The 14565-nt window shown below is 37.0% G+C and overlaps 1 protein-coding gene across 2 annotated transcripts in view; it reads left to right on the plus strand.

Annotated features, from left to right (window-relative positions):
* Window positions 1-14565, plus strand: part of AEBP2 (AE binding protein 2) — a 51135-nt gene that overhangs the window by 12790 nt on the left and 23780 nt on the right. For both annotated transcript variants that reach the window (XM_085231161.1, XM_085231171.1), the window contains exons 2-3: window positions 6683-6890; window positions 9664-9771. In XM_085231161.1, coding sequence (XP_085087287.1) covers window positions 6683-6890; window positions 9664-9771 — 316 coding nt within the window. The remainder of the gene's footprint in view (window positions 1-6682; window positions 6891-9663; window positions 9772-14565) is intronic.

A 14565-nucleotide genomic window follows, 5' to 3' on the forward strand; every position in this document is an offset into this window, starting at 1 on the left:
GTTGCTGATGTTTCAGTCTCAGGATTGTTTCTAAACACGGTGTGGACTGAATTAATCACTTAGATGCATTTGATTCACATTCAGCATAGATTGTGCAGGTATGAACGTTTTAACATGAAAGTGATGCTTAAATAAATATCTTAATACATCCTCATTATCAGCTTGATTATTTTTAGCTAAAATGTAAAAATAAGACCTCCAACAGTGCCTTTGAGGTAACGATTCCTTTAGTTAAGCTTACGTTAATTGTGTTGCTTAATGAATACACTTTAAATGTCAGTTTCATTTCAAAGTTGTTGGCCATAATAAAGGAAAAAGGTTCAGCTCTTCTGAGAAGATGCAATACTTTCCATTCTACCTTGCTACATCTGGAAGGCATTGTTTGCCAGCATTTGCAGACTTGGTAAAATTAGGTGTTGGTGTAGAGAGGCGATTTGGAACAGCATTCAGTTCTTGCCCCTAGGGCTGTGATTTTAACTTAAGGTTCGTTCTGGTGCTTGGATTAGGATGAAAGTAGGGAAAAACAGTCTGGAAGACAACGTTGTGCTCGCTGTAACAGTTTTAAATTTTAGTAATTAGTCAGTCTTTTGAACGATGCTTCTTAAAAACAGCTATTGTGTATGCAGGCTCTCTCCAGCAGTGACTGTTTTTGATGCTCTATTGTTTGGGATGACCCCTGAGTTGAACTCTCTGAAACTCAAATGTCTAATGTTCTTCATCAGGCTATGGTCTATAGATCCATTACAATAGAGCTGAAGCCTGCTTACAGCTCGGGAGCAAACCCAGACCTGTCTGTCACTAGCAATAGGGGAATGCCACAAGCGCTTAAGTTGAACTAGTGTCATTCTGCTTTGATAGCGGCAGTCAGGATTTAAACAGATCTCGCGGCTGAGGAAAAAGGACTTAGAGGGGAGAAAAAGAGAACTGGGAAAAAATTGTTTTCAATTTCTTAGCTACAGTTTGTTTCAGTATCTTTACCTTTAGTTTACCAGAATGTCTTTCTTGACTTTGCGCTGTTCTCTGATGAATATTATTACGCTCTCATTTACACGCTCTGTGGATATTAAAGGAGAAAGCAAAAAGAAAGTGGAGCAGGAAGGAGATGTACTTACCACTACTACCTTCTCTTTTGTTATGGAACTTTTTCTACTCAGCATGATCTAAGGTCAGATTGAATTGGAAAGCCCTATTCAGGGATTGAAAGATACACAGACGCTGCTGTAGTAGTCCAGCCTTGTTTGGGCTGGGTTGATGTCAGGACTCTAGTGGGCTAGGCAAAAAGATGGTATGTGTGCAGACACACATTGCTCTCATGCCCTTTCTGAGATCCCCGTAAATAGCAGTAAATCAGTAGGATTGAGGAAAAAGTCTTGCAATTAAATCTTCATAGACTTAAGCAGCAGCCACAGTTCTGTTTACAAAACCCGTGATCATTTTTCTCCTTGATCTTGAAATGGCAATTGAAAGTCAAGTGGTCTTCCAAGTCAGTGTTTCCACTGATACCATATATCTACAAACTTTATTTGAAAAGCTTCTTGATATTTTCTCAATGTTTGGCCTAATAGACAAAGCTTACATGTGCTTCTGCTGTACAAAACATGCCAGAGAGGAAAGATGTTGCTGATCTTTCATTGATTCTCTTCGTAGTCTATCCTGACTGACCCAGAACTCACTAAGTGATATGGAATAAAAGTTTAAAAAAAAAAAATAATAAAAAAAATCTCAATTATTGGAGTACTGCTAGGCAGCTGATAACCTAAAATTGAGTTGCTTTTGGAAGTACAAAATAAATAAAACCCTCAAATAGTCTTTTCATTTTGTTATTTTTAGAAAAGGAATGTCAGAGCAGTGTTTCTTGCTTTTTTAGGGGAGTTTGTTGACAGAAAAACCAGAAAATGATCCGTTATTTTGTGACCCTGATGATTTTGTTTTGTAAGCAATTAAGCTGTTTAGGCCTTGTTACAGCACTATTCATCTCTGCTTTTAATGTCTTAGTTATGCAAGCTAGAAGAACAGAAGGACTTCTTTTAAATGAAGTACTGACTTACTATCACCAAACTGGATTTCAGTTCCTTTTTCCTTTTTACTTTGTCTTGCATACTTTGAAGAACTGTAGTCTAATGTAACACTTGAAGATAAACTTCCAAGAAATTCTATATGCTACTTGTTTTGAAATGGTATGGGCAACCTTCTTTTATCCCAGTTCTTCTAATACTTAATTTTGATAGCAGCTGTTGAATCATCTAGGTTGGAAAAGACCTTCAAATTCATCAAGTCCAATGGTCAAACTGATTTAGCAAATCCCACCACTAAAATATGTCCTTTAGTGTCATGTCCACACCTGTCTTAAATACCTCCAGGGATGCAATTCTAATCTGTTAGCCTTTAGCAAGCACTTAGACGATTAGAGCTGAACAAAGCAAACATTAACTATTACAATCAGATTAGCTTTCTAAGTGTTGCTTGTTTCTTGTGTCATTAACATACCTATTTATCATAGTATCTTTTGCTGGATCAGTATGCTAGTTCCAGATCTTGCATGTTTTTCTTCAGAAGTAAGGATAGTTTTCTACAAGTAAAGTAGCATTTTGAAGATTAAAAAAAAAAAACAAACAAAACAAAACAAAAAAAACCTTGAATTTGCATTTCCCGATCTGTAAAAATTAAGAGACCTGTGGTTTTGTATTGTAAAGTCAGTCAGTGCTTGTTGCATTGCACTTTTAACATCAGTAGCTGTCTCATGCTATAAATTGCTCAATGAATTTTTGTATTACAGCTTAGCAGAATTCTTCAGATTGCATGCTTGTGAAACCAAATGCATGTATGCAGATGTGCATACTTTGTCCTTCACAGAATTTGTACTGGGTTGTGTTTCTTGTTATTTTCACCCTTCAGACCAGGCTTTAAAAGCAGTGAATCTTTGAGAGAGCCATGCTGAATAATTGTTGTTGGTCTGTCCTGGTTATCAGGTCCATACCCCTTCTTAGACAAGTGTTTGCCAGTGCCTTCATGTGGGGTTTTTGAGAATGGTCCTAATGCTTGCAGTGGATATAGAAACATGGACTCGACTGTACAAATCTTGGAAGATTTAAGCTCCTGTTTAAAACATGGATAAAACTCCATACTGTAGTACCTGTCAACCATGATAAAGTTAGGGTTATTTATCCGCTTGAAATGATCTGAAGCAGCTATTGCATTAATAGGGCACCTTTAGTGCTTTGCTGTCCTTGATTAAGCAACTCCCTGTTGGAACCATGGGTCATTGTCACGGTACTATATTCAGAATTGGTCAGGCTATGTGCCATCTCATATGCATTCAAAACTATTTCTGAATGCTGATTTTGAGAAAATTTTTAGGATAACTCCAGAACTTGGATGTATTGGAGGAACAGTATGTTATTAAGTAACCTTATTTTTCTTCACAGAGTCATAGGGATTGGAAGGGACCTCTAGAGATTTTCCAGTACAACACTTCTTCTAAAGCAGCTTCCCTACCATAGGTTGCGCAGGAAAGTGTCCAAATAGGTTTTGAACATATCCAGAGAAGGAGACTCCACAACTGCTCTGGGCAGCCTGTTAGAGTGCTCTGTCACCCTCACAGTAAAGAAGTTTTTCCTCATGTTCTGATTGAACTGTGTTCCGGTTTGTACCCATTGCCCTTTGTTCTGTTGTTGGGCACCTTCAAAAAAAGCCTGGCCCCGTCGACTTCATTCCTGCCCATCTCCAGGCTGAACAGCCCCAGATCTTTCAGCTTTTCCCCCTGAGGACATGCTCCGCACCCCTCATAATCTCTGTGATCCTCCACTGGACTCTCTCTAGAAGTTCCCTGTCTTCTTGAACTGAAGAGCCCAGAAGTGAACACAGTACTCCAGATGCGGCCATACCTGCTGCTTGATAGGAGGATCACCTCCCTCGACCTGCTGGCCATGCTCTTTTTAGCGCACCCCAGGATACCTTGTGGTCTTAACCACAAGGGCAGACTGCTGGTTGTCAGTAGTTTTTGCTTTCGTAATCTGATTTTAGATTTTACTTTCAGGAATAACTTTTGGCATAGGTACCAAATAAGGAAGGTGGAAATGTCAGTCTCCTGGTACATCTATTACGGATCTGGCATTGGGGGAAAAATGTGATTCCTTGCAACGTACTTTATACTTTAAAGTTTGGTATCTTCCTAGAGGAATGCTAACAGCTGTTACTAGTATTTTGTAGTTAGAGCCTCTTAGCATCGTTGAGCCTGTAAGTTCAAGTCAGATCTAGTTGCATTTTTGGAAGGTTCTGGTGATTATAAATTAGACTTACGAGAAAAGACAGAAACATGGAACAGGTTCAAAACCGTATCTGTAGGCTTCTGTTGGCCACTTTTGTTTTATCACTGTGAGCCTGTGTTATGAAAGGAACCGAGGTTACTACGTGTACAGAAGAAAGAAGATGGGGTGAGATGTGGGGCATGGAAAGCTGTACATGTTCAGGATATAGAAAAGGGAACAAAATAAATAATGGGCATGTGGAAACACCTTATGTAGCAGAAAGAAACCAGTGTTGCTTTCATGGGGAAGAAGGGATGCCTTGTAAGGGGTTCTTTTTTTTTTTTTAATTGAAAAATAGAAGATGGTATTTATATAATTTATATAATATTTAGCAAATTCATGTTTAATAGACTTCTATAAAAGCAAAAACCTGTTGACAAGGTCTCAAGAACTTTGCATTTTTTTTTTCCCTAAGAGAATTGCTCAGGATATGTTCTAACTGGAAAGCTTTGTAAAGGGAGTCTGTTATTATAACTAAAGCATGACATTTGATATTGACAAACATGATGAAATGCCTATGGTTGAGGAGGGGAAAAATATGAACAAGGGAAATTAGAATTTTGAAATCAGGAAAAAGATGCTAGCTAGCAGTGGTTAAAGGAAAAAAGAAGTATGATGAAATGAGTTTATTAGGCCAGGTTGGATGGGGCCCTGGGCAGCCTGGTCTAGTATTAAATGTGGAGGATGCTAGCCCTGCCTGTGGTGGGGGGGGGTTGGAGATTCATGATTCTTGAGGTTCCTTCCAACCTGGGCCATTCTGTGAAATTATTTTAAAGCAAAAGAGCAGATGTGCTGGTAATATCCTCTAATTTCGAATAATGGTGCAGCTTTTGTTTCATCCATGTCAAAATATGTTATAGAATGGTAGTGAGTATGGCATCAGAAATATGGAACAAAATTTCTTTTAAAGTAATGCCATTTGATTTTTATTTTTTCCTTACATTTTACTCAGAAGATTGAGTAAAGACTTATGTAAAGACACTTAGGTAAATATCAGTGCCACGTACTAGACTGTACTAGAAAAGGCGTATCTTTTAGGTCGACAGAAGTAGTTCTTCCTCTTTACCTGGCACATTTGAAACTGCATCTGGATTGCTCTATTTTGAACAGATGCCTCCCAGATAGTGACATACTGGAGCGCATCCAGTGGAGTGCCCCCAAGCTGAAGTAAATGCTGTGCTTGGAGAGGCTGAGAGGTTGGGTTTCTTCAGTTTTAGAATAAGAATGGGAGGGTTATTGCTGTTTTATTACTGATAAGAAATGTATAGCAAAGGAGAAGCTGGAGTTGTCAACTGTAAAGTGAAGAAGATGATGACAGACTGAAGTTGCAACACTAGAAATTCTGATGAGATGTTAGGAAATGTTTCCTTTTTTCCACAATGAGGTTAATCAGATGTTTGGAAAGCCAGTTTAGAAAGGTAGCAGAAACTTCAGGCTTTGAAAATACCCATTAAAAAGTTAACTGTAGAAGGCCATGAACAATCCGATCTTACTTGCTTGTATTTGAGCAGGAAATTTGACTAACTAGCTCTCTGAGATCCTTTCGAAGATGAGCTGTCCTCTAATTCTGTGGCTTTATGGAAGACGAACATAAAGGGTTCTGAAAGGCAATGAGCCTGTTCACTAGGTTAAAAAAAAGGCATGTCTGTAGCTATTTTATTTTTATCCAGGAACAACGTCCATTTACCTCTGTAATTCTTTGTAATTCTTACATTAACTTGGAAAGAGCCCTTCAGGTTTTTTTTTTTCTTGTCCAGTTTCAGTCTTGGCTCTGTATCTGTCATGATACATAACAGACCATCTGATAAAAATGACCCTGCTGTCCATATGTTCCTACAGTTTTTCCTTTGCAAAAGCTACTTCCCCAGCCTTCCCCACACCCCCTCCAAAAAAAAAAAAAAAAAAAGCTGTCAAACCAATAACCTAAAACAAGGTCAAATCATTAATTTACTCAATGTATCTGATAGACATGCAAAGCAAATAATGAAGTGTGGGAGTCTTCAGCATCCTGTAAAGCTTCAGGGTCAGTTGTGGATATAGGTGTAGGTACATCTCTGATCTGACCACACGTACTTTGCCCTCATCCCCTGAGTAAAAATAAGGAATGAGTGATGTGGCTTAGAAGTAGCTGCAACCACACAAGATTTTCTGGCAAGTTTTTCAGTGGGGGAGAGCTTTCCGGCCCTGTCTTCTGTTGCTGCTGTCCATAAGTTACACAGTGGCTATTTTCTGACTAAATGCTTTGTTTAAAGTGATGAACCATAATAAATAAATATGTGTAAGATATTCTTTTTGACCTAAATGAATCTGATGCAGTGCCGTAAAGTTAATGGAACAAATAAAGTTTGTAACAAACACGAACTTTCTTCTTACAGCATAAGCAGCACTATTATGGATGTAGACAGCACAATTTCCAGTGGACGTTCAACTCCGGTGATGATGAATGGACAAGGAGTTCCTGCCTCCTCTGCAAAAAGCATTGCTTATAACTGTTGTTGGGATCACTGCCACGCTTGCTTCAGCTCCAGCCCGGATTTGGCAGATCATATTCGCTCCATACATGTGGATGGTCAGCGAGGAGGGGTTTGTGTTATTTCTTTTCTTCCTTAGTTACTGATATTGCTCTTCTTAATGACAGCAGTAATTTTATATTATAAAATATCCTTTCTGTAGCTAGTGACAACTGAGGTTAGGCCCTCAGCAATGTGGTGGTGGGTATTCAGCTGTTGTGTTTTACACAGTTCACTCTATTTTTCCATTCTATGGTTTTGTTTGAATGGCTAGCTTTAAGAAAATATGTTCTTAATAAAATAATTGAATCTATTGAATTTTTAATAGACTTAGTAATTTCTCAGCATCCTGAAATGCTGGTTTACATAGAAATACTTGGAATTAAATTTCTTGTAACTCCTATTGTATGTGTTGCTGCATGTTAACTCAGGCTAAGTCACATCTTGATTATTTTTACAAATGGGAGTCTTGTTGTAATAAAATATAAGATAGAAGTAAAACTGGTTGTTTTGGGAGTACAAGTCTTAGCAAAACAGTTCTGTTTGTACTGATGGCAGGTCTTACACCTTCAATGTAACTGCATCTAGTATTTTTTTTTAAAAATTGAAATACGTATTTCAGTTTAATACCTGGTTAAGTGGTGCAGTTTTGGTAGGTCTCACAATGTTAAGGTTTTAAATAATCTCCAAATGGTGTAATATTAACTCTGTAACTTTAATTGGGTCACAGTGGTGGCTGTGACTCATTGGCTGCATTTAGCTAATGTTATTTGTTATGACTGAACTTTCAGCTTGATATTTAGTGACTTTTTTTCAGTCCAAACTCCAGGCAGAATCATCTGACCGATGTGCCAACTTCTTAGTCACCCATGAGATAGACTTCTGTAATTCTATTTGTAGGTTTGCAAAAGTGTTATGTGTATCCTGGATGAAACAATTAAGTGGATGAGATGTATCAGTATCCTGTGGAATTTCATATAAATGCATCTTTGGTGACCTTTGTCCCACCCGTGACCCCTTTTTATTTCTCAAGAAGAGATTGAAAAACCTGAAAAATATTCCATTCTGTATTTGTGTGTATACATTCAGTGTGGTGTGCTTTGTGGATATTTTTGCTTAGAAAATGCCAGTGTATTCATCTTTTTGAAAGAGACAGCTGTAGGTAACGCTGTGTGCCTGATTATTGTGTTCAGTTCACACTTCTTTTATTCCCCCCGGTGGAGCTGATTTATTTGTTGTAAAGTTTCTCCACTGGATGCTCTGGCAGGGGAATGATGCTGGCTGTTTTCTTCCAAGGATTGGTTCGCCATCTGCTGGTGAGGCGGTTAAGTGGTGCATGTTCTTGCGAGGCTTTCATTGGTTTTCAAAAATCAGCTCAGTGACTATAAACATGAAGAAAAGTAGGTAGTAAATGCTTACTGGGAACTTATAAGCATGCTTATCAGTTGCTTTTATGGTTGTAATGTATATTTTTTCTAAGCTAATACTAAGATAACGGTTCCACTTCATATAGAATCATGAATGCCCAGGATACACTAATGGAATAATAGTTTTATCTCTCTGAAATGTTTTGTTAGAAATATTTTGGATACAGGCTTCAGACACCTGCTCCCAAAAGGCCTTGCTGAAGTTGCTTATGCATTGCTGTAAAACCAAGTGCATGTTTTCTGCAGAGATTGCATTTCAACAACCTGTTGTTTCATAGTAGTTCCTTCCTGAATGCTCAGCAGTTGATGATGGAGATACTGGGACAATTAAGGAATTGTTTCAGTACCAGGAATCTGAAAATTCCAGTGCCTACAGGGAGACTTCAGTGCTGAGAAGCAGCAGACACCAAAGCATCAGGAAGTTAGGCCTCATGGGTCAGTAGACCTTGATCAGTCACATAGGCATACAAGGTTTTCCAGCTTTGCATTAGTAAGCTGGGGTATCTGTATGTTACATAGCAAGCACACAGCACTCCTCTGGCTATTCTTTTGTTTTGAAAGTACAGTGTTCTGAAGGTTCAGTTTTTCAATCCCTGAAAGAGAACAAGAAACTCAAATCCAATTAGTTGCTTGCAGTTCTGAAAGGTATTCTGAAAGTGTTTTGGACAATGCTATTCCTGGGGACTGTATTCTGCTGCTAAAAATTGGGGCTGTACCTCCCTTCACACGCAGACTTGTTGAGGAATTTCTGATGAAAGCCAAGTTCATTGAGCTTTTTTATTCTCTAGGTTATAGATAGACACAATGAGAGGAGAGAGAGAAAAGCAGCATGAGTAAGTTCTACTCCCTTTAATGCACTATTGTGCGTGTGACTAATCTGTACACGGAAATAGCTAAACACCCATGGATTTTAAATCCTATGGAAGATTTTAACTTTATTCATCAGGAAGTGAGCTTAGAACCTTAACTAGGGTTATCCAGTATTCTAGAGTATAAAACTTATTTTTGAACATCTGGGTTTTAATTAAGACTTCAACTTTGCCTTAAAGAGTGAAGTTATTTCTTGCTTATAAGATGAAATCATTTTATCCTTTATATTTTTGCTATCCAGAAAATGTGAATTTCATCATACAAAAATTTTGTATCTCAGTACTTGGGTGATTCTGATGCACAGTGCAAATGCAAGCTGTGGCCCTTAATTGTGTTTATCTGCAGGATCGCCTGGCTTTTTATGTTTTATTTTTGAATACTTGTGGTTTCAGTTGTTTTTGCCTTGGTGAACTGAGAATTATGTTGCAGAATAACTGGTTGATTCAAAATTCTTTGAACTAATTTGAATTGTGGAAGCAGGCTTCTTTGCTAATTTTTTTTACTGTTTTCTTTGACTTGTGTAAACTGACCACATTTTTACTTTATCAGGTGTTTGTTTGCTTGTGGAAGGGTTGCAAAGTTTATAATACACCTTCAACGAGTCAAAGTTGGTTGCAGAGGCATATGCTGACACACAGTGGGGACAAACCTTTCAAGGTAAGGTTCATAGCAAGGTATATCATCCTTTATTTTAAGAGCAATCCTATTCATTTTTCCTTATATAATGTATTAATTGAAAAATACTGTCACAGGAGGATTGTTAAAACTTATCAAGTGAGGTAAATTTGCACATTTGACATGATAGTGCCCAAAGATTCTGTTCTGTTATGAAGCGCAAATGAAGATATTGTTATTGCTTCTCTGTCCCTGTTCTTTTTAAGCTGTAAGTGGTAGGGTAGTCCGAAGTAAAATAATGCTTGCGTTGAGTTTCTTGTGCTTTTCCAAGTTGAGCTGTTTACAGTGTAACAGTGAGATTCTCTGCCTCATGCTTCACACTTTGGATGATGCCTGATGGTGCGCATTCTGTGCTTGAATGATCTGTTTTTGTTAGCAATATTCAGTTGAAACAGTCAGTGTCTGTGTGTGGTTAACTTCTCTGAGAATAATAAGGAAGTCAGGAATGCAGGACCGTTGAGCTGACTGTATTTCCTGCATAGTATTTTCTAACTTTCTCTTTCTTTTTCCCCCTAATCTGTACCTGCATTTCTAGGTATAGTAATGTTTATCATTCCCATATCCACCAATCCGTTATTAATGAGTTGCTTCATCCTCTTATGGATACAGTTGGGGCAGTTCATAGCTGTCAGTCCTGGATCACTTGATGGTAAGTCTCACCCACACTACTTCAGATTGAAGTTCTTCCATCTAGGATTTGAAAAGTGAATGAGGGTGGGTTTTTTATTTATTAAATATAGGTAGCATTTTATACTTCTCTTCCCCTTCCTTGCCCCAACCCATCAGGTTTTAGTCACTGCTTCTCCACTTCTGTTTTCTGTCTTTTCACATAACATCATCTACTTCTTTTTTTTTATAATTTTAGGGCAGTTTTATTACTAAAAAGTACTTTCCTGTTTCAGTGACTTCTTTAAGAAGTTACTGCTTCTGCATAGCTTCTTATAATAGCTATAGTAAAAAACTATACTCAAAATCTAGAGAGTAAAAATAGCTCAGTGCAGGTGAAAGCATTTTTTTAAAGATATTATATATAATATCTTTTTTTTATTTATATATATAATTTTTTCCCCCTTCCAAACTGCTTAGTTTAGTCTGAACATTTCTCCGAGTGGATGGCAGGAAGGAAGTTTTCTTCTTGAGTTTATTGTATTCTTTGTTCAAAGGAATTAAGATAGCATGCTTTTGGAATCGTAGCGTAAGGATCATAGATCTCTGAAAGAAGCTTTCAAATATGATTGTTCCAGTAACTGATCTAATCGTAACTGCAAATCCTTGAATCAACTTGAAAATGAGTAATTGGGGGAAACTTTTACCTTCTTTCTTCTCATTTTAGAACTAAGAACGTACTTTAGAGTGCAATGGCAGGTTTCTGTCTTATAGACAAGTCTTCCGGTAGGTTTGAACACTTGCTTGTTACAGATCAAAGAAACTCAATTTAGAGATACTGAGTTTAAAAGAGAAAAATGTACCTCAGGAAAAAAGAGTACTTCTTGAGTCTTGGGAGGGTTATTTAGTTAATGAGTAAAACTAACATCCCAGTGGTTTTTATATATATACATACATACATACATACATACATACATACATATATATTTTTTTTGGCTAGCCTCTTTAAAGCTAAAGCCCTCCAATTTCAAACAGTTGGTTCTGATAATAAGCATCTTGTGTTAAGTGTGGATTATTTCCCCAACTAGTTTCACCTGGTCACACTTGGGGAAAGAATAAAGGATAGGCTAGGATTGCAATAGTTTATTGTTGTGGCTCAAAGTGTGCCATTTCCTTCTTTTCCCTACTGTTGTCTTCAGTGTTTCTGTTTGTATTTTATCTTTATATTTTCAAATCTGTTCCTGGGAGCTTTGGATGGAAGATAATGGTGTGAATTTAGTAAATATCTTTTTTCCCCCAATTCATTTATGCTGAATGTAGTCCTCAGAGCCCACATGATGTGATTGTGATAACCTGTTAGTTAACTAGTCTCCTTTCTTCCTTGATTCCTTACTTTTTCAAGCTTTTGAAATCTGTCTGATAAAAAATCACTTAAGAAATAACACTCAACAGGATCAGCTATTGCTTTGTTTTATGTCAGTTCAAAAACAAAATGTTTTTGCATTTAGCTGCTCTTATAAATCTTATTTCCTCAGATTTCTAGCAGAAACCAAAGTTTTTCAAGTTAGAGTTGTATTGAAGACCTTGTTATTGATTATCTAAATTAAAAAAACCCTAAATTAAAAAAAAAAAATCTGTTGCTTTGTAAGGTCTCACTGGAGATCTAGTTTAAAGGAAGGAACCATTATCAATTTAGAGGACTCGGTGAAAAATGCCAAGTCATTCAGTTTTTTGTTAATAAATAAACACCAGAATTTGTGAGGAATTTGCTTAGAAGGTAGTGGAAATGACAGAGCTTGGTGCTGTTGTCTGAAGAACCATTCAGGATGGTTTTAAGAAAGGCAAAGGATGTTAGCTAGGGAGGTGATGATAAAATGCAGAAAAAATATACTTTTGCAAAGATACGAGAAAACTATAATTGTTTACTGAAGATAGGAGATTAATAAATATATGGCAGGTTGCTGTGTTCCTTCATCTCTAGTCAAAGAAGGGACAAAAATATTAAATTGGAAAGCAGTTGGAAATTGACTGAAGTATAAAGCTGCCTTTTGCAGGTCTACTCAGTTGAAGGATACATCCCCTTCCTGCCTACCTTTTGCCTGCGAATAACATCATATTATGTAGTTGCCCATTGTGGGTTTAATTCCTTGTTTTTGTGGTGCCTGTGACACTGTCTTTTGATTTAGAAGCTGTGTTCTGTGAATGAGCTGCTGTGCTTCCATTTTAAGTTCTTTGTGGGTTTACCTGCCCAGTCCGTGTGTGCATATAAACTATCTGTGTGGTTCATTTGTCATTGAAATGAACCCTTTTATAAATTACAGAGGCAATTGTTTCATATTTTTATAAGTTCCTCCTGTGGTTTATGTTTGTGTGGTTTAGTGTGCACCCCTGAATATTGCAGTAGCAATGTCATGGAAAAGTTACATTTGCTTATAAATACCTATTTTTGAGATTAAACTAGCTCCGTTTTTTTTATATGGTGCAACTTCCTAGTGGCATATGTACATTTACTAAGTAGGAGATAGTTTGCATCTTACTCATCTGCTAAACTAATGCAAAAATAATATTCTAGATCTTTGGGATAGAACTCTGGATCTCAGTTCCTCTTTGGTCCTAGGATTTCTTTATTTTTCTATTTTATTTCCTCTCCTTTTCAAAGTTTTTGATACTGGATGGATTTGTCTTTTGTCATGATTCCCTCCAAGGCAAAAGCGTGTCAGTTAAATGAGGCATTTACCATTGTAGCTAGTTCTCAGTCTGTAATCACATATTTCTGCAAAGCTGTATACTTCTTTAATCATATTTTTGGCAAGCGCTATTCCCAAATTTATTACTCTTGTCAAAAGGAGCAAAGAGACCGGGCTTCTGGAACGTATTTCTGGTCTGAGAACTTAACTGGCTGCCTATGGCCTGCTGTTAGGCATTTTGTTAACGCTACTCTTCTTACTACCTGAAGTTTTTTGCTTTTGTGTTGCTGGAAGTTTTCTCTTAGCTAGAACCAAACTTCTATAAGCAATTTCTTCAGTCTTTTGGTTGTTGTAGGCATTTGTTTAATACAAGTGTTCTCAGAGCATGTGATTATTTCTCTGAAGACATTTAGTATGTTCACATTTGTGTATTATTTTATATCTAGAGTTGAAAGAGAAATATAAACATTCTTTAGCTCTATACTTGTATAACTTTTGCATCTTTTAAAAAATGGGTGGAACATCAGGAGTATCATTGTGTAGAAGAGGTCCTGACTTAAGTTCAACAACTTAAACTTTTAGGCTTTCAGAACATACAGATGGAACTAGAGGAACAGTCTGAGTTAGAAAACTGATGCTGGTAACTTTCTGGCAAGCCTAGGAGGAATTGTCTTAAACTTGACTGTTTTAAATAAATAGTTGAATAGTTATTGTGCTATGGCACTGCACTGGTACTTGAACTTTTGAACCACTATTTGCTGCTGAAGAAGGCATTGAAAGTTACTTGTAGACATACCAATAGAACTCTTAGCATGTAATGTAGAACAAGTAAAAAGGGTTAGGCACAGTGAAAGATAAAATGGGAAAATGAGCTCAAACGTGTGGGAGATTTTAAGCAAAATAATTGCTCACAGCAATCCTCCATAAGTACAAGACTGTGTGGGTATGATACCAGCTGCTTTCACATACTGAATCTAGTGGGTGTGCTCTTAATGTTTAAGATCAGTCACGCAAGGTTTGCTCACAGGGTGAATGCTTCCAGCAGCAACATCAAATGACAGTACAGAATTTATTTCAGGGTTCTGTTCTTTGCTTTAATAAATAAATAAATAAATAAAATGGGGGGAAAAGTAATAATAAAACAGAACCCTGATGCTCATTCTACCAGCTAACTTTCAAAACTCATTGTGGAGTAAATCCACTTAATGTGACTCTCAATAGAGTAACATATTGTTGAAATCTGGAAAGCAAAACCAAGTAAATTCAGTCATCATTTGGAATTCATATTGACTGTTCTTTTGGCAGAATATCCTCTATTCATTAGAACATTGCAAACGCAGATAGAAAATGTAAAGACCTTCTGCTTTAATGCTCAAATGATGAGATAGTAGAGTTCGTCCAGATGTCTAGAATATTAATATTGAATTTATTGAAAAAAAAATCACATTAAATATTTTTTAAAAGGGCATTTGATTATTTTGAA

The sequence above is a fragment of the Meleagris gallopavo genome, chromosome 1 (assembly GCF_905368555.1).
Source record: "Meleagris gallopavo chromosome 1, MGAL_WU_HG_1.1, whole genome shotgun sequence".
NCBI classification, from domain to species: domain Eukaryota; kingdom Metazoa; phylum Chordata; class Aves; order Galliformes; family Phasianidae; genus Meleagris; species Meleagris gallopavo.